The sequence below is a fragment of the Labeo rohita genome, chromosome 20 (assembly GCF_022985175.1).
Source record: "Labeo rohita strain BAU-BD-2019 chromosome 20, IGBB_LRoh.1.0, whole genome shotgun sequence".
Classification (NCBI taxonomy): domain Eukaryota; kingdom Metazoa; phylum Chordata; class Actinopteri; order Cypriniformes; family Cyprinidae; genus Labeo; species Labeo rohita.
The window spans coordinates 16460543-16487989 of record NC_066888.1 but is presented as its reverse complement, the minus strand read 5'-3'; the positions used below and the strand labels follow the sequence as shown (position 1 = coordinate 16487989).

The following is a 27447-nucleotide window of genomic DNA, read 5'->3' as shown; positions in this document are numbered from 1 at the left end:
CCTCTAGCTTATAGCCATTGTTTACTCACTGTTACTTGCTTTAATGGCGAATTTGTGTCCACCTTTGAGTGCAGGTGAGGACACGTTCGAACTGGAGGCTGTGGAGAAGCAGATTCAGGAGCTGTTGGAGAGGCAGTCCGAGCTGAGAGAGCGGAGAGCCGCTCTGGAATCCTCCCGGGTAAGTATACAGCACGATACTAACACTCTGACCACCTCTACTCTGTGTGCTTCTCTGCACAGGTCCTGTGCACCCTGGACGCGATCTTCCCAAATGTCCTTCACTCCGGTGCCGGGACACCACGGACCCTGGGTGCAGCAGCAGCGGAAGACGCGAGCCAGGCCCCGTCCGAGGACCTCGCCCCCGCTTTTTCGACCTGCAATCCTAAAGGACGGTGAGAGCGTCGGGCGCGATCGTCCTGCACGCGGGGGTGAACGACATCATGCTGCAGCAGACGGAGGTTCTGAAGAGGGACTTCAGCAGCCTGATCAAGACGGTTCGCAGCACGTCGCCTGCGATGAGGATCATCATGTCAGGACCGCTTCCCACATATCGACGTGGGCACGAAAGGTTCAGTAGACTTCTTGCTCTAAATGAATGGTTATTGACATGGTGTAAAGAACAGAAACTGCTCTTTGTTAATAATTGGAATCTTTTCTGGGAACGTCCTAGGCTTTTCGGTGCCGATGGCCTGCACCCCAGCAGAGTCGGAGCGGAACTGCTGTCAGACAACATCTCCAGGACGCTACGCTCCATTTGACTAGTAAGTACATTCTCAGATGAATGCTATGATGGCTTTTGTTCTGAATGCTTAAATGATAGTACTTGCAGTATCCAATCTATAAAGACTGTGTCTGTTCCTCGAATAGTGAGGTCAAAACATAAATTTAATGCAGGATCTAGAAAAAATCTGATCGTAATTAAACCAGAAAAAAGCAAAATAAATGAACAGAAACCATTTTTAAAGCTTGGGCTCCTAAACATTAGATCACTTGCACCCAAAGCAGTTATTGTGAATGAAATGATCACAGATAATAGTTTTGATGTACTCTGCTTAACCGAAACCTGACTAAAACCTAATGATTATATTGGTCTGAATGGGTCTACTCCACCAAACTACTATTATAAACATGAGCCCCGTCAGAGTGGTCGTGGCGGTGGTGTTGCAACAATATATAGTGATATATATTAATGTTACTCTGCCAGATATGCAAAAGAATTCTCTTTTTTGATAAAGCGCTAATTGTCAGAGATTTTAACATTCACGCTGATAATACAAATGATGCGTTAGGACTTGCGTTTACTGACCTAATAAACTCTTTTGGAGTCAAGCAAAATGTCACCGGGCCCACTCATCGTTTTAATCATACGCTAGATTTAATTATATTGCATGGAATTGATCTTACTGATATAGATATCGTACCTCAAAGCGATGATGTTTCGGATCATTTCCTTGTATCGTGCATGCTGCGTATCACTGATATTAACTATATGGCTCCGCGTTATCGTCTTGGCAGAACTATTGTTCCAGCCACCAAAGATAGATTCACAAATAACCTGCCTGATATATCTCAACTGCTCTGTGTACCCCTTAATACACAGGATCTAGACAAAATGACTAGCAAGATGGGCACCATCTTCTCCAATATGTTAGAAGCTGTTGCCCCCATCAAACTGAAAAAAGTTAGAGAAAAATGTACTGCGCCATGGTACAACAGTAATACACATTCTCTCAAGAAAGAAACTCGTAATCTTGAGCGCAAATGGAGAAAAACTAACTTGGAAGTTTTTAGAATTGCATGGTAAAACAGTATGTCCAGATACAGACAGGCTTTAAAAGCTGCTAGGGCTGAGCATATCCGCAAACGCATAGAAAATAACCAAAACAATCCAAGGTTTTTATTTAGCACAGTGGCTATGTTAACAAATAACCAGACGCCACCCGATCTAAATATTCCTTTACAGTTTAATAGTAATGACTTTATGAATTTCTTCACTGACAAAATAGATAACATCAGAAATACAATAACCAATGTAGATTCTACTGTGTCTAATATGTCAACTTCTTTCGTCACACCCAAAGAAAAACTGCAGTACTTTACCGCTATAGGACAGGAAGAGTTAAATAAACTCATCACTGTGTCTAAACCAACAACATGCCTATTAGATTCCGTACCCACTAAATTACTGAAAGAATTGTTACCTGTGGCAGAAGAACCGCTTCTTAATATTATTAACTCATTATTATCTTTAGGTCACGTCCCAAAACTATTCAAGCTGGTGCTTATTAAGCCTCTTATTAAGAAACCACAACTAGACCCTAGTGAACTGGCAAATTACAGACCCATTTCTAATCTTCCATTTATGTCTAAAATTTTAGAGAAAGTTGTATCTGCTCAATTGTGCTCATTCTTGCAAAAAAAAATGATATCTATGAAGAATTTCAGTCAGGTTTCAGGCCCCATCATAGCACAGAAACTGCACTTGTTAAAATCACTAATGACTTACTTCTTCCCTCAGATCAAGGCTGCATCTCATTGCTAGTTTTACTTAATCTTAGTGCTGCGTTCGACACTATAGATCATGACATACTAATAGATCGACTACAAAATTATGCAGGTATCCAAGGGCAGGCTTTAAGATGGTTTAGATCCTACCTGTCCGATCGCTACCACTTTGTTTATTTAAATGGGGAGTCATCTCAGTTATCACCAGTAAAGTATAAAGAGTGCCACAAGGATCTGTCTTAGGTCCTCTACTATTTTCAGTATACATGCTGCCCCTTGGTAATATTATTAGAAAACATAGGATTAGTTTCCATTGTTATGCTGATGATACTCAACTATATATCTCAACAAGACCAGATGAAACTTCTAAATTATCGAAGTTAACCGAGTGTGTTAAAAATGTAAAAGATTGGATGACCAATAATTTTCTGCTATTAAATTCAGATGAGACAGAGATATTACTTATTGGACCAAAAAACAGTACACAGAATCTTTTGACTTACAATCTACAACTAGACGGATGTACTGTTACTTCCACTACAGTCAAAAGTCTGGGTGTTATATTAGACAGCAACCTGTCTTTTGAAAATCATATTTCTCATGTTACAAAAACAGCATTCTTCCATCTTAGAAACATTGCCAAGCTACGAAACATGTTACCTGTTTCTGATGCAGAAAAGCTTAAGTTCACGCATTCATGACCTCTAGACTGGACTATTGTAATGCACTACTAGGTGGTTGTCCTGCATCTTCAATAAACAAGCTACAGATAGTCCAAAATGCAGCTGCTAAAGTCCTTACCAGGTCAAGAAAATATGATCATATTACCCCAATTCTAAAGTCTCTGCACTGGCTACCTATTACACTGTAAAAAATAAAAAACACAATTTGTTGAGTCAGCTTAAAATTTTAAGTTCAGTCAACTCAAATATGTTTATTCAACTTGAAATGTTAAGTTGTACTAAGTAACAACTTAGATATTTGTGTTTGCTAAACTTAACAGATGGGTAAGTAACCCAGCTGCCTTAAAATTTTAAGTTGATTCAACTCAAATATCTAAGTTGTCACTTAGTATAACTTAACATTTCAAGTTGAATAAACTTTTTTTGAGTTGACTGAGCTTAAAATTTTAAGGCAGCCAGGTTACAAATTATTTTAAGTTGACTCAACAAATTGTTTTTTACAGTGTAGGTTCCGCATCAGCTATAAAATAGTACTTCTTGCCTATAAGGCACTTCATGGTTTAGCTCCTGCGTACCTAACTAGTCTTCTACCATGCTACAATCCATCACGCTCCCTAAGGTCGCAAAACTCTGGACTGTTGGTAGTACCTAGGATAGCAAAGTCCACTAAAGGAGGTAGAGCTTTTTCGCATTTGGCTCCCAAACTCTGGAATAACCTTCCTGATAACGTTCGGGGTTCAGACACACTCTCTCTGTTTAAATCTAGATTAAAGACGCATCTTTTTAGCCAAGCATTCAAATAATGCATCTCATAAACTTTTCCTGCAGTTATATCTGATCAAATGTTCATTATTAATCTTTTAGCTCTGGTTGAACAAATCTTTCTTTGCTTAGTTTGAACAGCAGCTACGCTAATTATGTTCCTATTTGTTCTCTGTTTCTGCCATGGGATTGACATCCCGTGGTAACTAGGAATTCACAAGCTTCAGTTTGGATCCAGAACACTTAAGAAGAGATGATGCCAACCCCACAGAGGACTTCAGATGATGCCAACCCTGAAACAACGTACAGCACTACCGAATTCTGCTACTAATTTATGGTGTTATTTGTCTGTTCGATTATGTCATTAATTGATCTTTACCATACATCTCTGCCATATGTACATCAACTTGACATAGTCACCAAAGTTTCTTTGCAACGATATGTATTGTGAAAAGCGCTATACAAATAAATTTGAATTGAAATTGAATTGAATTGAATAATGGTCCAGGAGGAAAGTTTTTCGGCACTTTATTTTTGATATAATCAGCCAGCAGTAAAAAAAACACAGGAAAATATCAAAATAATCTTTATTTCAAGCCATTCGTAAAAACGCAGAAGATCCATGGTCAGGTCGGTACTGCTAGACAGGGTCAACGGTTTCTAGCCCAGAAGTTCTCTAAAACCCACCCACTCCGGGAAAACCCCTCCCAAAACATTCACTGACAAAACAAGGTGGTAGAATAATACTGACATGGCTGCTTTTTACCTCTTCTATATATAGTAACAAAATGAAATTATGAAAATGAATCGAATTCCCCCGACAGCGGAACAATACAACAGAAAAACAGATCAAAACAGTACAAATACTGTTTTTCAGTAATTACAAATAACTTGAACTTTTCATGGAAACTCAAATTATGGAAACCCTGAAAAGTTGCAGCACCTCATAAAGGTATTATATCATGTTTTATCTCACTGTTATTATTCTTAACTACTCAGATCAGATCACATATATCAAATACTTTATTATCCAATTTACACCACATTTCAATAAACAGACAATTCCCCTGAATAACTTGGTTTTAAAGGAAAACTCCACTTTTTTTTTGAAAATAGGCTCATTGTCCAACTCCCCTAGAGTTAAACCGTTGAGTTTTACCGTTACTGAATCCATTCAGACGATCTCCGGGTCTGACAGTAGCACTTTTAGCATAGCCTAGCATAGATCATAGACCGATAGCATCTTGCTCAAAAATGACCATATATAATGACGATATTTTTCCTATTTAAAACTCGACTCTTCTGTAGTTACATCGTGTACTAAGACTGACGGAAAATGAAAAGCTTCGATTTTCTAGGCTGATATGACTAGGAACTATACTCTCATTCCGGCGTAATAATCAAGGAACTTTGCTGCCGTACCATGGGTGCAGCAGGCGCAATGATATTACGTAGTGCCTGAAAGTGACCGGCACACAAGTTTGTGTAAATGCAGAGTTGCAGCCGGCAGAGTTGACGGCTGCGTGATATCATTGCGCCTGCTGCATCCATGGTACGGCAGCAAAGTTACTTGATTATTACGCCGAAATAAGAGTATAGTTCCTAGCCATATCAACCTAGAAAATCGCAACTTTTCATTTTTTCGTCCATCTTTGTACACGTCCATCTTTGTACATGTAACTACAGAAGAGTCAAGTTTTAAATAGGAAACATATCGAAACCCATTGGTCATTTTGGAGCGAGATGCTAACGGTCTAATCAGATTCAATGATCTATGCTAAGCTATGCTAAAAGTACTACCGATCAGCTGAATGGATTCGAAAACAGTAAAACTGTATGGATGTATTTTCTCTCTGTTCATGTCTCACAAACACACACAATCCATAATCTCAAGTTCGTGTGAACTGCTAGTCTTAACGTGGCACTGCACATAATTTGTATGGTAGGGGACATCGAGTGGTCCCCATTGAATAATCAAAGTTGGGCTCCACACCCGCTGGTGAAGAGAAAGTGAAGCGCTGCAGCAGAGAGGAGAAAAAGAGAAATAACTCCATCCGTGCCAGTTGCTCCCCAAGACACACTCTCTTTCCTGAAAATCAAATAAAAACAATCTTTCTACTATAAATATAGAAGCTATTCTACTGGTCTGAATCACTAGATTGTTCACTCATAATGTGATCCATTTGATAGAAGCAAGAAATTAAACTTGGTTTTTTACAATACAATACAAAATCAAAGTATAAATGTGGATTAATAGAAAACTTGTTTTCCTGTACCTAGAGAAAAAGGTAAAAAGGCATCTCTCCTCCTGAATTTGCCCTCATTGTCCAGGAAGTGACCCGGGTTAAAAGAGTGAGGCGTCTCCCACTCGGACTCATCAAACAGCACTGATGTCAAACTGCCGATCACAACTGTGCCCTGAAGAATCAAATAGATTAGACTACGTGAAACAAGAATTAGACTATGTGAAAATTACATTTTTAACCTTCTTGTATTCCTCACTTAAAAGTCACACCAAGACAATGCTTCCCCCCTATTTTTTTAAAAAAAAAGTACTATATTTTGTTTTTGATATTTAGCATTTTGAGGGGATAGTGGAGCAAAGGTATTTAAAATCCAATGCACGGAAAGTAGATTGGTGCCAGTGTTGGGGAAAGTTACTTTTAAAAGTAATGCATTACAATATTGAGTTACTCCCTAAAAAAGTAACTAATTACGTTACTAGGTTACTTTTTATGGAAAGTAATGTGTTACCTTACTTTTGCGTTACTTTTTAAGTCTGGGCAGGGCTCGGTTGTTTGTTTTTAATATTTTAAGTTCTATTTTTGTGAAATGTTAAAGCCTCAGGCTTTGAGAAAAGTAAATTCACATCTGTACAGTAGACCGCAAAAGAAACAAATGTCAACTCTTCAGCAATAAAAAAAGGAAAACAAATGTTAGATTATCTTGTTTGCTTAGATGCTTGAATTGGATCATCGAAGGTCAGCAGCAAAGACATTGGCTAATAAAATGGGATTAAATGCATAAAGGATATTTGTATTATTAAACATTTAATTATTGCAGGTTTGCGTCATATTCTGAGTTGAATTTCACTATTTTTATTCATTTTGAGGAATACTAAATCTGTTTTTTGTGAGTGATATGAATTAATGCATGTTCACATTTATTCTAGAACTAACATCTTACTCCTGATTTCTCTCAGCATGGGGACAGGAGAGCTTTTAATCAATAAATGGGGGGAAAAGTAACTGGCGTTACTTATTTTAAAAAAGTAACTCAGATATTTTCTTGTCAATTAAAAAGTAATGCGTTACTTTACTAGTTACTTGGAAAAAGTAGTACTTGTGTTACATGCAATGCGTTACCCCCAACACTGATTGGTGCCAACGGGTGGGAGAAATAAAGAAAATCATATGCAATGCCATGGGGTAACTACTGGATGCCTGTATAGACCTACATATAAACAGTGTTGGGGGTAACGAATTACAAGTAACGTGAGTTATGTAATAATATTACTTTTTTCAAGTAACTAGTAAGAAAAAAAGCATTAGTTACTTTTTCAAATAAGTGACGCCAGTTACTTTTTTTCCCATTTATTGATTGACAAGTCTCCTGTTGGGAAACTGGGAGTAAACATGATGTTACTGTGTTCTAGGCTAAATGTGAACATTAATTAATCTCACTCACAAAAAACAGTTTCAGCATTCCTCAAAATGAATGAAAACAGTGAAATGCAATCTCAGAATATGACGCAACCCTGCAATAATTAAATATGTTAAATAAAACAAATATCCTTTATATATGTAATCCCATTTTATTAACCAGTGTCTTTGCTGCTGACCTTCGATGATGCAATACAACCATACTAATAAGCAAAAATTACTTTAGATAAACTAACATTTGTGCTTCATTTTTTATAGCTGAAGAGTGATCTCCTGCATAAATGTACTTTTCTTTCAGCCTGAGGTGAATTCTTTTCACTTTTGGTGTAAAAGGGCTTTTACATTAGAACTGTTTTATATTAAAAACAAAGAAGCAAGCCCTGCCGAGATTTAAAAAGTAACACAGAATAATGTAACACATTACTTTCCATAAAAAAGTAACTAAGTAACGTAATTAGATACTTTTTCAGGGAGTAACGCAAAATTGTAATGCATTACTGTATTTCCTACTAGTGGCTTATGTGAGTTTCTTTTTTTAGGATTTGTATTTGGATATATTCAGACAAAGACTGTTTCACTGTGTCTAATTTGTAGATTTTACCACCCCAAAATTGCTCTGTACTTTTATTAATTTACTATGGCGGTCATTTTTGATAGCAAAGATCACAAGGGTGACACAAGCAAGTGCCACAGAAGTCAGCAGGTTTTGTACTGTTCCAAAGAAGTATAAGATTAGAAATTTTCTATCTAAAATGACAGTCCATCTATTCAAAATGGATAGACCAACCTTTGGAATGAAGTATTTTCCTATCTGGGTTTCTTTCACAGTAGCCCGGACCAAGTTTAATGGGACTGTATTTCCAATCCTCTGTATCTCATGAATAACAGCATTGGTGTAGGGCATATTGTCTCTGTCTGATAAAGATGGCTGCCGTGACCCTCCAACAACCCGATCAATCTCCTCCTGAACTTTGGCTGAAGATACAAAGTAGAAATAGTGTACATGAGCATACATATAATAAGTATACATATTATTTTTTATGTGCATAACTCATTTGTCATAATAAGCTCTCACCCTGTATCTCAGGATATTTCATCATGTAGAGAAGACCCCAGCACAGAGTGGTGGAGGTGGTCTCAGTTCCCCCAAAAAACAGATCCAGAGTACAGAAGCACAAAGTCTCCACATCAAATCCAGCATCTGTGTCATCTTCAGGCTAAACATTATGCATGAAAACAACTGTGATGTAATATCCATTTTTGAATGCATACCAGAGCATTCCTGTACCAGCACACTTACTGACACCCCCCAAGATAAAGTCTTACTTTTTCCATCTCAGCAAGGAAGCAGTCAATGTAGTCTCGAGGATTTGATGGATCATAATCCACTCTGTGTGCATTCACCTTCCCTTGAATAAAGTCAATCACCTCCTGACACACAGTAATAATTTTCTTGTGTGGTCCAGGCACTCGCCGTATGAGCCATGGGAACATGTTATAAAGCTAGAGAAAGTGAAATAGAAGTAACTGACTATGCCCTGTTGAAGACGTGGTAGTGAATAAGCTAAAGAGAGCAATACAAAGAGTATTTGACAGAAAATAAAAAACTGTGTACCTGAACCCAAATGCTTCCCCAGAAAACCACACTATCTCTGATTTTCTTTAGCAGAGTCTGGAAGTCATTGTCACTGTACTCAAATCGATCACCAAACACAAGCACACAGATCACATTTGAGACAGCGTTGCTCAGAAGGATATGAGGGTCGAAGGGTTGACCTAAGAAAGTTACCAATCCAAATATTTTTAGGATAGCATAGCTTCAGTGCTTTTCAAATGACAAATCTCAGTTTACTCTTAAAAGACTGTTAAAAACGAACTTTACACACCATTCTCACTTGAAATGGCCTCATTCAGCAAGTGACATTCAAGTTGGATGGACGGCTCCAGGCTTTTCTTTCCCATTCCAAAGTTTTGAAGAGTTGAGAGTGCAAATCTCCTTTGTTGCTTCCAACTATAGCCATTAGCAGCAACTAAACCTGTCAAACAAATAATCAACCAAACAATAAATAACACTCTCCATTTAGCAACTTAACCTCACACTCATTCTCAATGGCATAATTTTTATTTGCAATGTGATCATTTTACCATTTACCGATTGATTGACTGACCTTTGTCTCCAAAGGTGTCATAGAATATGGGTAACTTGGGTCGATCAGCCAGGTTGTCGCCTTCTTGCAGATACACTTGTTTCACTGTTTTGTACCCGATCAAGACAACAATTCGTGATCCGAGAATTCGAATGCTTAAAATATTTCCGTATTGTTTTGCAAACTGAAAAATATGTGTGAAAATTAACATATAATTTAGAAATAATTTTATATTTAAATACAAGATATGTCTTAGCAGTGTTGGCCTGTAGGTTTGCAGGGCGCTAGGCAAGATAATGAAAATGGGCCCCACTAGTGTAAAAAACTGTCACAGAAATTTGACTAGTGAAGATAAAGCACATGAAATGACTGTTTCAATATTTAAGCATGAATGTGTATTAATTGTAACACATTCAATAAACATATGTAATATATATATATATATATTTTAGGCAAATAAAAAAAAAACTGGAGTCCAAGTGAGATTGAGTAAAGTATACAGAATAAACAGAGCATAAACAAAATAAACATAGGCCTTAATATTCATAAATAATAAGAAATGCAGGCTATTCTGCTTGTTTTTAAGGATTGATTGATGATCACATGAAAAAATGTAGCTACTTAAGGTAGCATTAGTTGAATGTGTCTTGTGATCTCTGCGTTTGCTAGCCAAAATCTAATTTTACTGTTGCAATGAATTAACATTATTTACAGTCAAATCGCTGCTCATATTACATTGTAAATGTGTTAACTTGTCACTAGATGTCACATTTGATAATAACAATATGTAAAATCTGAACATTATTTTCCCATGATAAATAAGCCTGCTACAGTAATTGTGATCCAGCGCGTTGCTCTTACATATTAGCATGTTTTACACTTCAACTATATTTATTAACCCCATGAATTTTTTTTTTTTTAAAAGGACATCAATCTCATAATTGACATAAAGGTTGTGGGTCAATTCCTTTACTACAATGGAATAGAAATTAAGTTTCCAAAGTTTTTCTACGAGAAAAATGGCAAAACAACGTGTAAATAACGTCAAGTTTTTATATTAATTAAATGAGACATCAGCTGTCTAAGATCTCAGTTGTCTGAGACTCCGTGAAAGGTACTTTAACATCATTAACCATAAAAACGTGTCAAAAGGTTTCTCATTGGTCAAAGGAGCTTCTGTGTTGGCCAATCAGCGGTAACCATACTTTTACGAAACATGGCGGCGGTAATGCGTATAACTGCGATAGCTTATTACAGTTTTTCTTAATTGCTTAAACACATTTCTTGAAATTATGCCTGTTTTTTTTTTTTTTGCGAAACTCTAAACACAAATCCGTAACTTTTAACTCAATTCCCTAAACTTACTATATTCAGGTCAGAATTAAGCTCTCCACTCAAAACAACTCAATCTTGCTGAAAAAACAAACTTTGCTCTCAGACATGACACACAAACCCTCAAAAACACACACACAACACAGTTTTACACACTGATGAGATCAATTCAAAACAATACTACGAGAACTGGTAATAAGTGTTGCTTGGGAAAAAAAATCAAATCACATGATGAACACAACAAATGTATGCATTTGCAAGTGTTTTAATCATTAATTTCTTGTACTGTAGAGTACAACATCAAAACAAAAATCATTATTCTGCCCCAGCATCCTGTCTTTGGTCTGGGACAGGCCAAAGAACCTCCTCAACACGACAGACTAAATTGGCCCTGGACAGGCAGCGGGGGTAAAATCCTCTTGCATGCCTGATCCAACCCTGGCATGCATCAACTAAAATATATGAGACTGCTTGTTTTCTTGCCCTTGCCCTTCCTATTTCTCTTCCACGTTGTTGTTGTCGACCTCCTCCTCCTTCTTCTCCTCTTCCTCTTTCACCTCCTACTCTTCCTCTTCGAAATTACACATTACTGTATGCGGGATATTGATTGAAAAAGACTGGATAGGAGTCACAGTTACACTTTTACTAGTGGTCTGACAAAAAAAAAAAAAAAATGATAAAAAATAAATACATAAATAAAATACAAATACATTACAAAGTCACTGTGTATAGAAAAGAAAAAGAAATATGGGCAAAGGCGAAAATAAAAATTAGAAAGTGCACTGTCAGAATTTGTAAGTCTTTTCAATTGAAGGTTCATGAGATGTTGATGTACCTTTGAGCTATTTCAGAGAACTGCTTTATCATTGGTTGATCTGTAGTCTCAACATTATTGAAAGTCAATATTCACTCGAACAATTCATGTCAAATTTAAAAAAAGTCTAATAGAAATGTGTAGAATATGCTTGACAGTTTATGACAACTAGACAAAAATTTAGCATTTACTGTAAAGACATATACGATGAGCTAATGACTTGATGTTTTGAGGGGTAAGACTATAGCACAGAGAACTTCATAATACATTTTGAGCAACATGACAATAGGAAGTGATAATTGCAAATCAGTTGCATAATCAGTTGCATGAACGTACCAAAGCAAATGCAACTTAAAATTTAAAAAAATTAGAAACATTTTATGATGTGCACAAGTGACTAGATGATGTGGAGGTTAAACAAGTAGTTCTGAGAATTTCATTTCTGATCTGAGAAATGCACCAAACTATAAGCTGACTTTGGTCCTTTTATCTCCATCGAAGGTTCTGTTTGGTGTGTGATAAATTTTGACTCCTAGTGTTTCCCTTGGGTAATTGTGTGCTAATTGAGCGCACATTTTGCAGACTTCAGTGAACAATATTAAATGCTAGTGCTTTCTAAATGACCACATGGTGTAAGCACTGAGAAATGTAGGGATTTGTGTGTAGAGTTTTGCAGTAACAGTTCACCAAATCTGACTCATGTGTTAAAGCAGGGGAATTGTTTTTATAGTTTAGGGAAATGGGTGTGCTTTTTGAAAAATAGCATTATGGTTTTAAAATTTTAGTTCAAAAGACTGGTTACAGTGTTTTAGCAAACGAGAAAAACTGTAAGATGTCGTCATAATATATAATTTTCTTTCGCACTGTATTTTTCAATTTTAGTAATTATTTAACTGTTGTTGGCAGACACATGTTACTGTGAGACAAAGCAACGACTGTATTTGCATCGAAGCTTGTATCGATGTTCATTTTTTGCAACCAATGTTTTTAAAAGATGTGAAAGACACAAGATGTTTGGACATTTGCAGCATCACAGACTTCACGCAGTTCATCATGAACGTAAGTATATTGATGATATCCACGTTGAGATAATTTGTTAATGTGATAATAACGTGAACGGCTTGTTACATTTAAAATGTTATCATGATACGTACGTCAAACATAGTTTGCTTTATGTTTATTTTACTATTTGTAATTGTGTCTGTTGTTCTGCTGTGTTCTAGATTTATTTATTTTTATTGACAATGTGACAAATTCAAAAACATGACAGAAGACATAACAGAAAATAGAGGCAAACAACAAGCATAACAACTACAACAAAAAGAAATATACAAAAACAAAGAGAAATGTATAAATACATATAGAATGTGTAGTGCAAACATATTCCACAGCCTTTTGATATATGAGAGAGAAGAGTATGTAAAAAAAAATAGTAATAATAATAATACTAAAATTCATTTGCAATATATACTGTTACTACTACTAATATTATTCAGTTATAACATTTTGTAGATACATTTCTTACAAAATATACATTGTGCACAATTTTACCGTTGTTTGTATTATATTTTTATGACAGGTTGATGTTTTTGCAAAAGACTGCATTCTATTTCCATTATGGAGCAAGTCACACTGGAAAGTTTGTGTAAGTCATAATTAAAACATTTTTGATGATTCAGTGTTTTTTTTTTGATTTGCTATACAACAATGGTCCAAGTGATGGCAGATACAGTCAAGTGTACAGGTCTTTTACATATAAATTCAGTAGTTCATGTTTGGAAATACCAGTTGAACAGTTCTTTTTAAAATGTTCTCAACTGCTGTGTGGTGGTTCTGTTCTAAATCATTCAGTGTTTTTCCTTTTCATTTATTTTTTTGTGTCTTGGTGGTTCTTATGGGAATAATGATGTCTGAAGTGAATTAAATGAAGTCTGAAGTGTATTAAATGATATGTTGTCATTTCTGAAGTTGAAAATGTAAATGTGATATGCATATTTAAATGTAATATTCATAATAATTTTAATAACAATGTAACAATGAGACAATGTAAAACTCTTTCCCTTAAAACACGTACTGTAGTACTGTTACTACTTAAGATTCATTTACAGTTGCCTAATATTGCTGACCTTTGTGTTTTTGGGTACATTTAATAGGAGGGTTGCTCAGACCATTTTTCCTGGACATTGCACGGAGTTATCCTGTAAAGATCTTCCAGTAAGTTTCTGATTCGTTGCATATTATTTGGCATATCATTCAATTACATTGTATTTATTTATTTATTGCTTGCCTGTGAACGTTACCCAGTTCTCCATTAACTGTTGTCTTTGTGCTCATGGTGAGTTTATATGAAATTTACACTGACAATCACATCAGTTCTATTAAATTATATAAACTTAAAGTGATGACATTTAGCACTTTGTAAATCTCTCTCCCTCTCTCCCTCTCTCTCTCTCTCTCTTTTTTTTTTTTTAAGGTCTCCTTCAAGGCACAAAAAAGTTCAAGGTTTGGGCAATCATGGCCTAATTGTTACAGAATCAGACTTATAACCCAAAGATCACAGGTCTGAGTCTCGGTACCGCCAGGGATAGTAGGTGGAAGGAGTGTGTGTCCAGTACTCTCTTCCACCTTCAATACCACGACTGAGGTGAGGCCCTTGAGCACTGAACCCCCAACTGCTCCCCGGGGACCGCAAAAAAAAAAAAAAAAAAACTCCTGCCCACTGCTCGTTTGTTGTAATTTCTCATTTAAAATGGTTATGTCATCTATCATTTTATGGCCTGGTTTCACAGACAGGGCTTAGACTAAACCAGGATTAGGCCATAGTTCAAGTAGGACATTTAAGTAATGTTATAACGTGCCTTAGAGAAAAAAAAAAACATTCCTGGTGTGCATCTTGAGACAAAACAAAGGCACTGATATATTTTAAGATCAGTCAGAGCAAATTTCTTTCATTTGAAGCAGCTCAGACTTACATTTTAGTCTGGGGCTAGGCTTAAGCCTTGTCTGTGAAACCAGGGGTATATGTTTTTTTTTCTTTGATCCAGCTACCATCAGACCTGCTAAAACAGATTCATCTGGATGTTGTGTATAAAGAAGGATACTGGATGCTGTGGCTTCAGAAAAAAGGGGGTTTTACAGCGTTCTATTCAGACAGAGTGTTTAATGGCTTCTGTTCTATGGACTGCTACTACAGCATGGATGAATAAATTGATGTATTAATGAATTTGGGTGTGATTACTTATTTATTTAGTGTAGACAAAAAAAAAAAAATTGTGTAGACAAGCTAAAACTGAATAAATGTTTTATTGGCTAAAATTGTGTCTATTTGCCAAATCGGTTAATGCAACTTAACAGACGGTTATTAAACAGTACTTATTCTACTGGCTCTAATGATTATTATTATTATTGTGTTTTATCAACCGTATATGTTTGTCCTTATCAGGCAAAACATTTTTAGTTTCCATGCACTTTTAGTAAAAGTACAGAAAAACTGTAAAGCATGGTTAAAAACAGTAGAAATGACTTCTATAACATTTTTTCTATAACATTTTTTCTATCCTGTGTAATCAATACGATGGTAATATATCACTAAAAGATATTTCGAACTTATGAACAGCTTGTGAGTTCCCATATACATAAAATAATAACTGTAATTTGTTTTTGATTAATTATTTTGATTATGGATGCACTATAAGACCTTTGCAAAGACGGTGGTGAAGACGTCAACAACCTGCGGCCATTCAGAATGAAATTCTGAAGGTACATTCGAAAGTAATATATTTAATATCATGATCGCTATTTTTACAGTGAAAGAATGGGATTTTGTTATATAGAATTGTGTTGGATTTATTACTTAAACAGATTACAGGGATTAACAGCGTTTCAGATAGCAGCCTGCCTTTATGTTAAACTGGAAACTCGCAACCAATTGTAAAGACCTTTTGGCACGCCGATTGCTCCAGGCTGCAGCTACCCCCGTCTCGTTTTAACCACCTGCTGCGCCTCGCGTTTTCGCCGGAGAGCTCTGAGCGGCTGAGCAACTCTGAGCGGAAAAGCGCCCGACGTCATCGCGATTTTTTTCATAGTCCAATCGAATGAATGGAGAGGCGGGCCTTCCATTGTGGTGACGAAAGTTTTACCGTTGCCTAAAAAGTCCGGATACTGCAGTGATGGAGGACAAACTTTTGGTGTCTATCGCGGGTTACCCGGAGCTGTGTTTTTTTAAGGTTTTTGCTGATATGACAGTTTACTAAACAGCTAAAAACCAAAGATTTTAGAGCGCTCGCGCTATAATCCTTTGATTAGATTGACAGGACGGCTGATTTGATGGCTGCCTAGCAAAACCGCAACGCACTGCTCTTTTTTAAAAGTCACCAGAAAAAGGCAGTCCGTTGCGCGTGTTCGAAACCCATGCCAAACAAGTTTTTTTATTTGATTTCCTTACTTCAGCCGCTACGAGCCATCATACCAATAATTTGTAATCTTTACAAGAATACCAAAATCATGCAATGAGCAAGTGTGCTTTTATTAGACAGCTTAATAGAGAAGGGTCTGGCTGCAGACATGCACCTGCACTCTCAGACGCCTGCACTCTTAGACACTTGTACTCTGAGACGACTGCACTTCCGGGAGTGACGTCACTTGCAGTCGATTTTATTTTTACTTTATTTTAGTTATTTATTTTTTTAATTGAATCTCTCAACATTTTACAACAGTAGCCAGGTGGTGAAGACAAGAAAAAATAAACTAAGTTAGAATGTCACTGGCAATCTGCACTCTCAGCTACCTGCGACGTCACTTGCAATCCACACAAATGGTGCGTGTTGCCAATAGAGACAAGACGCTGTGGTGGTTAAACGATTAAAACTAATTTAATAGCATAACGTACAGGGTCCTGCAAGTCATCTGTAGGAGATAAAAAGAAGACCGGCAAATCTGTGGCAACAGAACAGCAGAATATGAACGCAATGCGCAAAGTCTCCTGTTAGCTTTTTCCTCCAGTAGAAAACCATTAACACTTGATATCGCTTAATGTATTAAGATACATTACAGTTTTTGCCCGTTGCTTGAACACTATAGACCCATGCTTAGACTAAAGTAACACAACTTGAAGCTTTTGTTACCATACCTCAAACACATGTACCCATACCTTAAACAAAAGCGCTGCTTTGCATTCTAGTTCAATTATGCAACACACTTACTCCTTTATGCAACACACATGGTCCTGCATACTACACTCTATTTCATACATAAGACACTTCGTTCAAAAATGAAATCTCAGGGTGCCATTTGGAAAACACATGTATCCAAAATACAAAATACATCGGGTAATTGCAACCACTCAAATACACACCTGAAGGCACTTACTTGCAAAACTGAACACCAATTAGCCAACTACAAAAAGCCCTCAGTTTAGCCATTTCAAGAACTTTGCAAGCATGAATGGAGGGAGAGCAAGAGGAAGAGGAACAGGAGGAGGAGGAGGAGGAGGAGGAGGAGGAGGAGGAGGAGGAGGAGGAGGAGGAGGAGGAGGAGGAGGAGGAGGAGGAGGGAGGAGGAGGAGGAGGAGGAGGGAGGAGGAGGAGGAGGAGGAGGAGGAGGAGGAGGAGGAGGCCAACGCCTGTTCACACAACAGCAGGAACTTGCCGTTGTGGACCTAGTGAGGGCAGACAATGCCATCCGTCTCCACCAGCTACGACAGAAAATACTTGCAGACAGGCAAGTGTTCAACAACATAAACCATGTGAGCATCACCACCATCAGACGCATCTTGGGAAAACACAGCTTCACCATGAAGCAGCTCTACAGAGTCCCATTTGAGAGGAACAGTGACAGGGTCAAAGGACTTCGAGCTGAATATGTACGGGTAAGTGTAACTGTCCTTTACATTTACAGTACAGTATTGGTGAAATCCAGTAGCAGCTGAATATGTACCATATCAGTACCACATGGATCCATTCTGAGAGCTACACAGGTACCTGTGTGATGGGGTGAGGGTTCTGTATGTGTAGCACTGTAGTACAGTAATATGTTCTCTTTTTTTTTTTTTTTTTACAGAGAATCTTGGCCATGGATGGAGCTGCACAGCCTCATGAATTCATTTTCATTGATGAAGCTGGATTCGACCTGAGCAAAACAAGACAACGGGGTCGTAATGTAATTGTGCACGTCCCAGGGCAGCGCGGGGGAAATATCACATTGTGTGCCGCCATAAGCCTTCGAGGGCTTCTGCATCATCATGCAAAACTAGGTCCATACAATAGCCAACATATACTCACATTTCTAGATGCTCTCCATAATATAGTTGTACAGAACAGACCAGATCAGCCCAGGTTTGTGGTGATATGGGATAATGTCAGTTTCCATCGGGCTGCTCTGGTCCAGGCCTGGTTCACCAACCACAATCAATTTGAAGTGGTATACTTGCCCCCTTACTCACCATTTTTAAACCCTATAGAGGAATTTTTTTTGGCTTGGAGATGGCGTGTATATGACCGCCAACCACATGCCTGCATGCCTCTTCTGCAGGCAATGGAACAGGCCTGCGGCGACATTCAGGTGACAGCAACCCATGGATGGTTTCGACATGCAAGAGGATATTTTCCCCGGTGCCTAGCGGGAGAAGACATTGCTTGCGATGTCGATGAGGTCCTGTGGCCAGACCCCAACAGACGGCGGGATCCATGAGCCCACGTATGCACAATTGTCATGATTTTTTGTGTTTACAGTATAGTGTTTTTTCTATTACTGTATTATGTTTTTTTTTTTTTTTTTTAGCTTTATCTGAATTCATGGTACTGCAATGTACAGTGCTGCAATGTACAATATTGAGTAGGCCTATTTGCTTTTTTGGTTGTTTGAAAATGTGTCTCCTGAAAATATGCCTTCTGAATAAACAATGAAAATCAAAGACTGCAGTGTTTTATATAAAGTAGACTAGTGTGTTCCCCCTGATCTGAAAGTGTTTGCATATGATGCAAGTATGTGTCATTTTGTCAACAGAGTTACATTTTGACAAAGGAATGTTAGGTTTTGATAGCAGAGTTTAGGTTTTGAGAGTAGAGTTTCAATTTGGCACAGATGTGAATGGTATATTTCCCAGTGTTGTGTCATGTTTACTTGTGTTTAGAGTTTTGGCACAATGAGCGAAGTTTTGCAAAATGTGTTCAGGCAACGGGCAAAAACTGTAAGTGCCATTAAACGATCAAATTTGTAATATAGTTTATTAATTTAATGTACTTCAAGGCAAGCATATGACCATGAACACAATGCGCAAACTTTCACTTTTATACTTGCCCAGCAAACGCTTAATGTGGCAAAACGGACTAAGATGATAAAGACCAAATTCAATATAAACCTTACTGTTGTCAAACGATATACCAGCAGATATGAACGCCGCCATAAGAAAGACATTATGTGATATTAAAAGGACGAACTTTGTATAGGCAAGCAGACCAGCCTAGAACGTAATGCGTTAAATAGACGTTTTCCTCCCATAGAAAATCAACATAAACAAAAGACAGTGATATAAAACAGCTGTAGAGATTATTCTTTATGGGAAAACACAAATGTACGCGTCGTTGCGTTTATTCTGGGCTCACCTGCTTGTGTGTAGTTGTTTTAATAATGAATAGGAGCATATTGAGTTTAGTCTTTATCATCTTAATCCGTTATGCCACATTATGCCACGTTTTGCGAAGGAAAACATATATAGCCTACATATAGATCATATTAATAAACTGTATATCGAATTTGATCTTTTAATTGCATCTTAATACATTAAGCCATATTAAGTGTTAATGGTTGTCTACGGGAGGAAAAAGCTTAACGAGAGACTTCATATTCGTTCATATTCTGCTTCATATTCATATTCGTTCATATTCTGCTGTTCTGTGGCCACGGATTTGCGGGTCTTGTTTTTATCTCCTACAGATGACTTGCAGGACCCTATATGTTATGCTAAATTAGTTTTAATCGTTTAACCACCACAGCATCTTGTCTCCACTGGCAACACGCACGATTTGTGTGGATTGCGTGTGACGTCGCAGGTAGCTGAGAGTGCAGGTGGCGATTGTAAGTGACATTGTAATTTAGTTTCTTTTTTCTTGTCTTCACCACCTGGCTACTGTTGTAAAATGTTGAGAGATTCAATTAAAAAAAATAATAAATATATAAAATAAAGTACAAATAAAATAGACTGCAAATGATGTCACTTGCGGAAGTGCAGGTGTCTGAGAGTGCAGGTGCAGATGTCTGCAGCCAGACCCTATTGGGGCTTAATATCACGTCAGCTTGTGCTTTCAGAATCGGCAAATCTGCTGCGGTCGTTCCATCGCATCTGGAGCCGAGGACCTGAACCAGGAAGTTGGTCACCAGATAACACGGTCACCCAGGCCCGGCTCCAGAAATGAGATGAAGGGTGGGCCAAGTGATATTCGAGATGGGCCTGGGGGGTGTAGAGGTAACTACATACATTATTTTAATACAGAGATAGTGTGTTAAAAGCACATTTTAGTTTATAGGACCTATAGTGTCTCAAAATAGCACAGCTGAGAACACTATAGATGTTCTTAAGATTATCTTACTAAAGAATAATTTTTAGTATATCAAGTACAAAATTAGTGTGTGAAAATAGAACACTTACATTATGGAACTGCACATTTTTTTCACCTGGGGTAGTTGGTGTATGGTCATACACTGATTACATTACTTGACCACCGCTGCACCGCCTTCACTGACGTTTAGCATTTTTATAGAAATCATTTAGTTCAGTTGGAAAACATACACTACAATTCTAAACTAAAAGCATCTGCTGTACCAACGTGATCATATGATAATTCGCAAAAAATTGGTTCTACAAAACGTAAATTTGCATTAAGATACATAATGTTAAACAACATAATGTTACTTTAAACCCTTAAAATAAATAACACTTCTGCACTCGTTTAATCATTTTACTTTGAATAATATTTACTTTGTTTGCCATGGTCAATGACGAACATCCTTCACACAGAGTGCGCGTTAATCACGAAATCAAAAGTGAAAGTAAGCAGCGCGCGCCACTTCAATACTCTGCATATTAGCGCAAAAACTGTATACAATATTAAAATAGTCGGGGTGCAAGCGGTAAAAAAAGGAAAAATTAATTTTAAAGTGATTGACTGTTAGGCTATGTAGGACCGGCTCCACGGGGGGGCCAGGGTCCAATCAGAATCTTGCCCACCCTGCCCCCCCCCCCCCCGGGCGCCGGTCCTGCGTTCACCAGTTAAACCGTAACACCGGCACTGCATATCAGTAGTTGTCCTGTTTTGTAGATAACAGTGTACTCGCGGCTTTAACAGTTTACAAAAATACAGTTAGATATTACCTTTTCCAACTGAAGATGAATCTTCTTATGATCGATATGATGAAGGTCTCCTATAATCGGTAAAGACCATGGTCCAGGAGGAAAGTTCTTCGGCACTTTATTTTTTCTATAAGCACTTAGTAATAAAAACACCAGCGAGAATAACAAGATAGTCTTGATATCGATCCACTCGTAAACGTGCAACAGGTCCATAACTGTTTTCCCAGTTATGTTTGGCCAAGAATGATCTAACACTGTTTATATCGTGTCAGAATGTTTTGGATGGACGCGCTAGCGTATGTGTACAACCGAACGCGTAGCTTTTCAAAGTATACTCCATTTGATGTTGTGCGTGAATGCGGACGGTCGACACATGCGCTCTAGAAAGCTTCATCCATGTCCAGTGTCTACTCTAAATTCTCCTATAAGTTATGACTGATAACAAATATTTTTTAACTCTTATGAACCAAAGCTGAGTTGTCTCGTCATACCCTCTCGCTCACATGCACCTGTCAGCGTGCGCGTTTGTCTTTGATGTAGTCTCCGTTATTTTGTTGTTCTTGTTCTGTCTCTTTAGTTTCGTTTTCTGCTGTAAAATAGCGGCACGGGACAGTACCAACAAACATGAGACATCCGCTCCACGTGCAGATCATGTCTATATTGCGTCGGTCGGTCCAGGACCATATTTGTACGTCTACACGACATACAAATCCAGTACGGTATTGGACGTAGATATGCAGTTCAAAATTTGAACATCTATCAAGGGGTTTTCCTGGATGTCTGTAGAACGTGCAGAACAGGTTCAGGAAATCGACGTAAGAACTTTTTATACAAATAAACATGACAAAGTTCTGATGTAAAAAAATGTGAATATCACGTGTATTTTTATAAAACATTTAGGTGTTAAAACAGTGTAATATTTATATGTATAAAAACATCATGACAGTACCATAATGCGGCCATTTAATTATTTAATTATTATTTATTTATTTTATGTGTAGTATTTTTCACTGGGACATTGACAGAAACAGCCGTTTAAACAGTAACGCTCTCTAACGGTCATCTGAGAGACGGACGGGTGCTAAGCCGAAGGTAAGCATCATAAATGTACCTTTATTCGTCGTTTTGTCAATTTAATGTTAAATTTCACTTAAAATGTATTTTGTTCTGTGTTATGACGTTTTAAAATTCAACTTTTTGTAATTTTTATATCTTCCTGTTGGTTAATTTGCGCGTGAAGTGGTCAGTTAAGTCTGAGGTAAATTTATGTTGATCCCTTTTAATTGTCTAAATTAGTCACTAAAACACGTAACTTCACAATAATGTAAGATTTTCAAAACATTATCTTGTGTTAAGTGTGTGTTCTTGTAGTAAAATAGACTTTCACTAAATTCTATATATCAGTCTGGCAGTATTTTCTGATCATATGTTTACCAAAGAGGTCGTAATGAGCATTGTGTAAATGAGCACAGTTTTAGAAGCCTTAAGATTTTTGGATGATGAAATAGTTTGGATATACTGTTGATATATCTGATAAATTTTGCAAGAAGTAATAGTAGCTTAATGATAAAATATTCGTTAATTTCATCTTTTTTATATTAAAGAAGCAAAAGAAGCAAAGAGAAACCCTGGAGAACATTGCGATTGATAATATTAGAGAATTCAATCCAAAATCTCTGTGTGTGCGGACAATCCCAGAAAATATGCACATCAGTTTCATTAGGGTCACCACAAAATGAACAACTTGTATCTATGTCTGATTTAAACCTTTCCAAAAATACTTTAGCTGGGTAAAATCTGTGTAACAATTTGAATGAGATTTCTCTAACCTTGTTAGTTATTATATATTTCAAAGGCAGAGTCCATACTTTTTTCCAATCGATATGATCAACAACATTCTTCCAGTAAGACATGACATATGAAGTTGTTACAAGCTCCTTTTGCTTCGATGTGCATGCGTGACCTGCAAGAACTATTCTAATGACGAAATTCGCGTCACGCACACTGTACGCTGTCCCTTGCGTATGTGTAAAAAGGGAAGTACACTTTGGGGTTTACTTATGTCGTTCCAAACCCGTAAGACCTTCGTTCGTCTACTGAACACAAATTAAGATATTTTTGATGAAATGTCCTACCACGTTCAAGGTCCATGCGTCGTGGTAATTAATGACAGAATTTTCATTTTCGGGTGAACTATCCCTTTGGTTCTATGGGATTCGCAAATATCATATAGAGGCCGAGGTAGTATCGCAAGCCGTTTTAACATTTAATCTAAACGTCGTACTAGCATCTATTTTCATGCTACTTGTACTTATTTTTTAGATACTAGTGTATTTTCCATTAAGTACTAGTATTTATTCATTATCTATTAGTGCTTATTATAGCTACTGGTGCTTATTCTTTAGGTACTAGTGTTTATTCTTTAGCTACTAGTGTCTTTTGTAAATTTACTAGTGCTTATTCATTAGATACTAGTTCTTATGTTTTAGATACTAAGACTTAATCTTATAGTGACTAGTATTTAATTACAATCTTAGTGTTAAGAAAAGATAGAACTAGTACTTATTTTTTAGTTACTAACTTTTTAGACCAAAGATTTCCTGAACATAATAGTACTTTTTGAATTTGCATTTTTGGCAGTATAGTAATCGTATGTTGAATATTAATGAATCAGCAACTTATAGGAGAGAGATTATAGCGAGGAAACGGAAACAGATGTATTTATTTTTTTTTTTGAGGAAACAACAGAAAAAAAACAATCATTTGTACTCAAGCACATAGACAACATTCATATTAGGGCTGTACTTTAACTTATTTAGCACTGGTGCTAAAGACATTGAATGTTTTTACATAAATATTCTGTACAGGGCATACAAAATCCAAACCCTTATCTTTTTCAGACAAACCTTTTCTTTATTTGGAAAAAAGGCCAAAAAAAAAAAAAAAAAATTAATTAAAACACACACACACACACACATGTTGTGTTTCCATGTTTTATGGGGACATTCCATAGGCGTAATGGTTTTTATACTGTACAGACCGTATTTTCTATCACCCTACACCTAAAACTAGCCCTCACAGGAGACTGTGCACACTTTTACTTTCTCAAAAAGACTCATTCTGCATGATTTATAAGCCTGTTTCCTCATGGGGACCTCACAAATGTCCCCACAAGGTCAAACAAGGTCAAATTACTGGTATTACTATCCTTGGTGGGACATTTGGTCCCCATAACGTGATAAAAACCAGGTACACACACACACCAGGTGTGCTGTATTTGTAGGGCTGCACAATTTGGCCAAAAATGTTGTTTTTATATATCAGTTTAACTAATAATGATTATGGTTATTATTTCTATATAGAAATATTAAACAAAATAAGGAATATTACTTATGTAATAACACTTTTTCACTATAATATAAGCAAATATTTAAGCATTTACGAATAAATACAATAATAAAAATAGCTGCAAGAAAAAAGAAAAAAAAATTACACTTACACTGGATAAAAACATAAGGATTTGCAAATTTTTACCTCAAAGTTCTTCATTATCTTTGCTATTTTTACCCATATCAGGGTTTTGTGAGCAATAATGAGTACTCAATTAATGTAATTTCTTTTTCATTCATACTCAAGCGCCCTCCACAAGTGAGACTCACTGATGACGTTCTAGAAACATTAATTCAGCTTTTGCTGTATAGATGTAGCTTAGTAGCTGAATAACATGCAGATAGACGTTTTACTGATGAAACATTAATAAAATAAACAATTACCACAACAATATATGGCTTTCTGTGTTCTTCAAGCCATCTCGGGTATTTTTATAAGAATAAAGTAAATTTAAAATGCAATGCTAACCGACATAGCCTTTATCACTGTTTAGAATAATATAAAGTGGCATGATTTCTGCCTCATTTGGTTTAATAAAACCATGTCAGATCACAAAAATAAGTTATTTCAAAGACTCGACCAATGTTGTGACGTGTATTTAGGCTAAACATATCATTATACTTTTGTTGGACAACATGTTTGTAATCTTTCCTTGTGTTTTCATGATAACCAATTAGCAAGGTAGGCTAACATACAAAACCACTTAGCCCTACTTAGCAATCAAATTAATTCAGCATATTAATGTATTGTATTACCATGTGGACTCTGATTGGATGGTGGAGAGGTACTCATGATTATGTAATGATCTTTTTAATAGAAGATATCTCCAAATACATTCTTACTAGTACTTTATGAGGTTAAAGATATCTCTAAATGAACAGGGAAGGGTAGTTATTCTGTTTTTGATATCATCTTTTCATTTCTGACTAGCAATTATTGCAATAGTGACTAGTATCTATTTAAATATTACTAGTAAGCATTCATTAGATACTAGTACTTATTTAATAGATACTGGTACTAATTCATCAGATACTAGTAACTATTTAATAGATACTAGTAGTTATTCATTAGGTACTAGTGCTTATTTATTAGACACTAGTATCTTTCATAATTACTACTAGAAACTATTTTTATCTTACTAGTCAGATCTGCTTTTTTACTTGTCTTATGTTATGACTAGTCTGAATGGCCACAGTAGAGTTCAATTAAACATTTTACTAGTAAAATAAAAAATCTTACTAGTAACATTTCAAATAAGTACTAGTATCTAATAAATGTGTACTAGTATCTTTTGAATAAATACTTGTTGCTAATCAATAAGTACTAGTATGTAACAAATAGAAACTAGTATGTAATTACAAGGTACTAGTACCTATTAAATAAGTACTAGTATCAAATAAATAAGAACTAGTATATAATGAACAAATACTAGTACGTAATAATTAAGAACTAGTATCTGTTTAATAGGTTAGAGTATCTAATAAATAAATACTAGTATGTAATGACTAAGTACTAGTATCTAATAATAGGTCTAAAAAAAAGTACTAGTACCTAATGTTTAACTACTAGTACATACAAAATTATGTACTAGTCACAACTGGAATACATACTAGTCAAAACTGAAAAGTTGATATCTCAATGACAGATCACATAGAAATTAATGGTAAAATTGAAAATTTGTTACTAGTAACAAATGAATAGTTACTAGTCACTATTGAAATAAGTACTAGTATCTAATAAAATATCAAAAATCTTTATGTTGATCCACTCGTAAAGGTGCAACAGGTCCATGACTGACACTTCTTGGATTTCTTGGGTAGGTGTACTGTGTTAAAGTGCAAACAAGTATAAAAGAGGTCGGAGCTGACAATTCTGAGTTACCCTGACAAAAGAAAAGTTATTTTTAAATTGGACTAACTTAAATGTATTAAATTGTAACAAGTAACAAGCTAATCCACATTGTCTACTTGCTTAAACTGAGCAAATCGTTGCCTTGAAAAAATTAAGTAACTACAACTTATTCTATATGAGTAATTACAATTCACTTGACAGATTTTAAAATTGAAAATTGAAGACTAATAATACAATTCTCAAAAATACAAAATTGTTCAAAACAGACAACACAAAAACATTTCTATTAAGAATTGTCAAATAAGGTCAACACACCCTTTTTATATAACATCCTTATATATATAGCACTTAATACAATATACAAACTGATTGGACTGTATTTTATGTATAATCAATTTTTTCTTAACTGTTTTAATTCATTTTAAATAAATTTTTAAATAATTTTAAATGTTCTTAAAGGAGAAGTCCACTTCCAGAACAAAAATTGACAGATAATGTACTCACCCCTTGTCATCCAAGATGTTCATGTCTTTCTTCATTCAGCCATAAAGAAATTATGTTTTTTTGAGGAAAACATTTCAGCATTTTTCTCCATATAATGGACTGCTATGGTGCCCCGATTTTGAACTTCCAAAAATGCAGGATAAATCCGGCTTCAAACGATCCCAAATGCAGTTGTAAATAATCCCAGCTGAGGAAGAAGGGTCTTATCTAGTGAAATGATCAGTTATATTCATAAAAATAGTACAATTTATACACTTTTTAATGTCAAACGCTTGTCTTGTCTCACTCTGCCTGAACTGTTTTTTTCTGGTTCATGACAGTTAGGGTATGTTGAAAAACTCCCATCTCATGTTCTCCCTCAACTTCAAAATCGTCTTATATCGCTGTTTTACCTTTTTTGTTGAGGGTGTTTGATCTTCTTTGTATGTTAACTTTGCATAGACTGGATTGG

The 27447-nt window shown here is 36.2% G+C and overlaps 1 protein-coding gene across 2 annotated transcripts; it reads right to left on the bottom strand.

Annotated features, from left to right (window-relative positions):
* Nucleotides 1-5681: 5681 nt before the first annotated feature.
* LOC127182750 (cytochrome P450 2J3-like) lies at nucleotides 5682-22033 on the bottom strand. Of its 2 annotated transcripts, none has more exons than XM_051138314.1 (9): nucleotides 21273-22033; nucleotides 9781-9943; nucleotides 9499-9648; nucleotides 9228-9388; nucleotides 8939-9115; nucleotides 8688-8829; nucleotides 8400-8587; nucleotides 6213-6368; nucleotides 5682-6039 (listed from the first exon to the last, which is right to left on the bottom strand). In XM_051138314.1, the coding sequence occupies exons 1-9, from the start codon at nucleotides 21462-21464 to the stop codon at nucleotides 5815-5817; spliced, it is 1554 nt and encodes a 517-aa protein (XP_050994271.1). In that variant the 5' UTR covers nucleotides 21465-22033; the 3' UTR covers nucleotides 5682-5814. The 2 variants fall into 2 exon arrangements, with proteins under 2 accessions (XP_050994271.1, XP_050994272.1); XM_051138315.1 differs by having other exon boundaries at nucleotides 5692-6039; nucleotides 6227-6368; nucleotides 21273-22026.
* Between the last annotated feature and the right edge of the window lie 5414 nt (nucleotides 22034-27447).

Bases quoted from the DNA above. Each gene is read 5' to 3' on its own strand.
- LOC127182750 (XM_051138314.1), bottom strand. From the start codon at position 21,464: ATGGACCTGTTGCACGTTTACGAGTGGATCGATATCAAGACTATCTTG. The intron at 9,944-21,272 runs GTAATATCTAAC...CATATTTTTCAG, and splicing joins TTCATCTTCAGTTGGAAAAG to TTTGCAAAACAATACGGAAA. The intron at 9,116-9,227 runs GTACACAGTTTT...CACTTTCTCTAG, and splicing joins GGGGAAGCATTTGGGTTCAG to CTTTATAACATGTTCCCATG.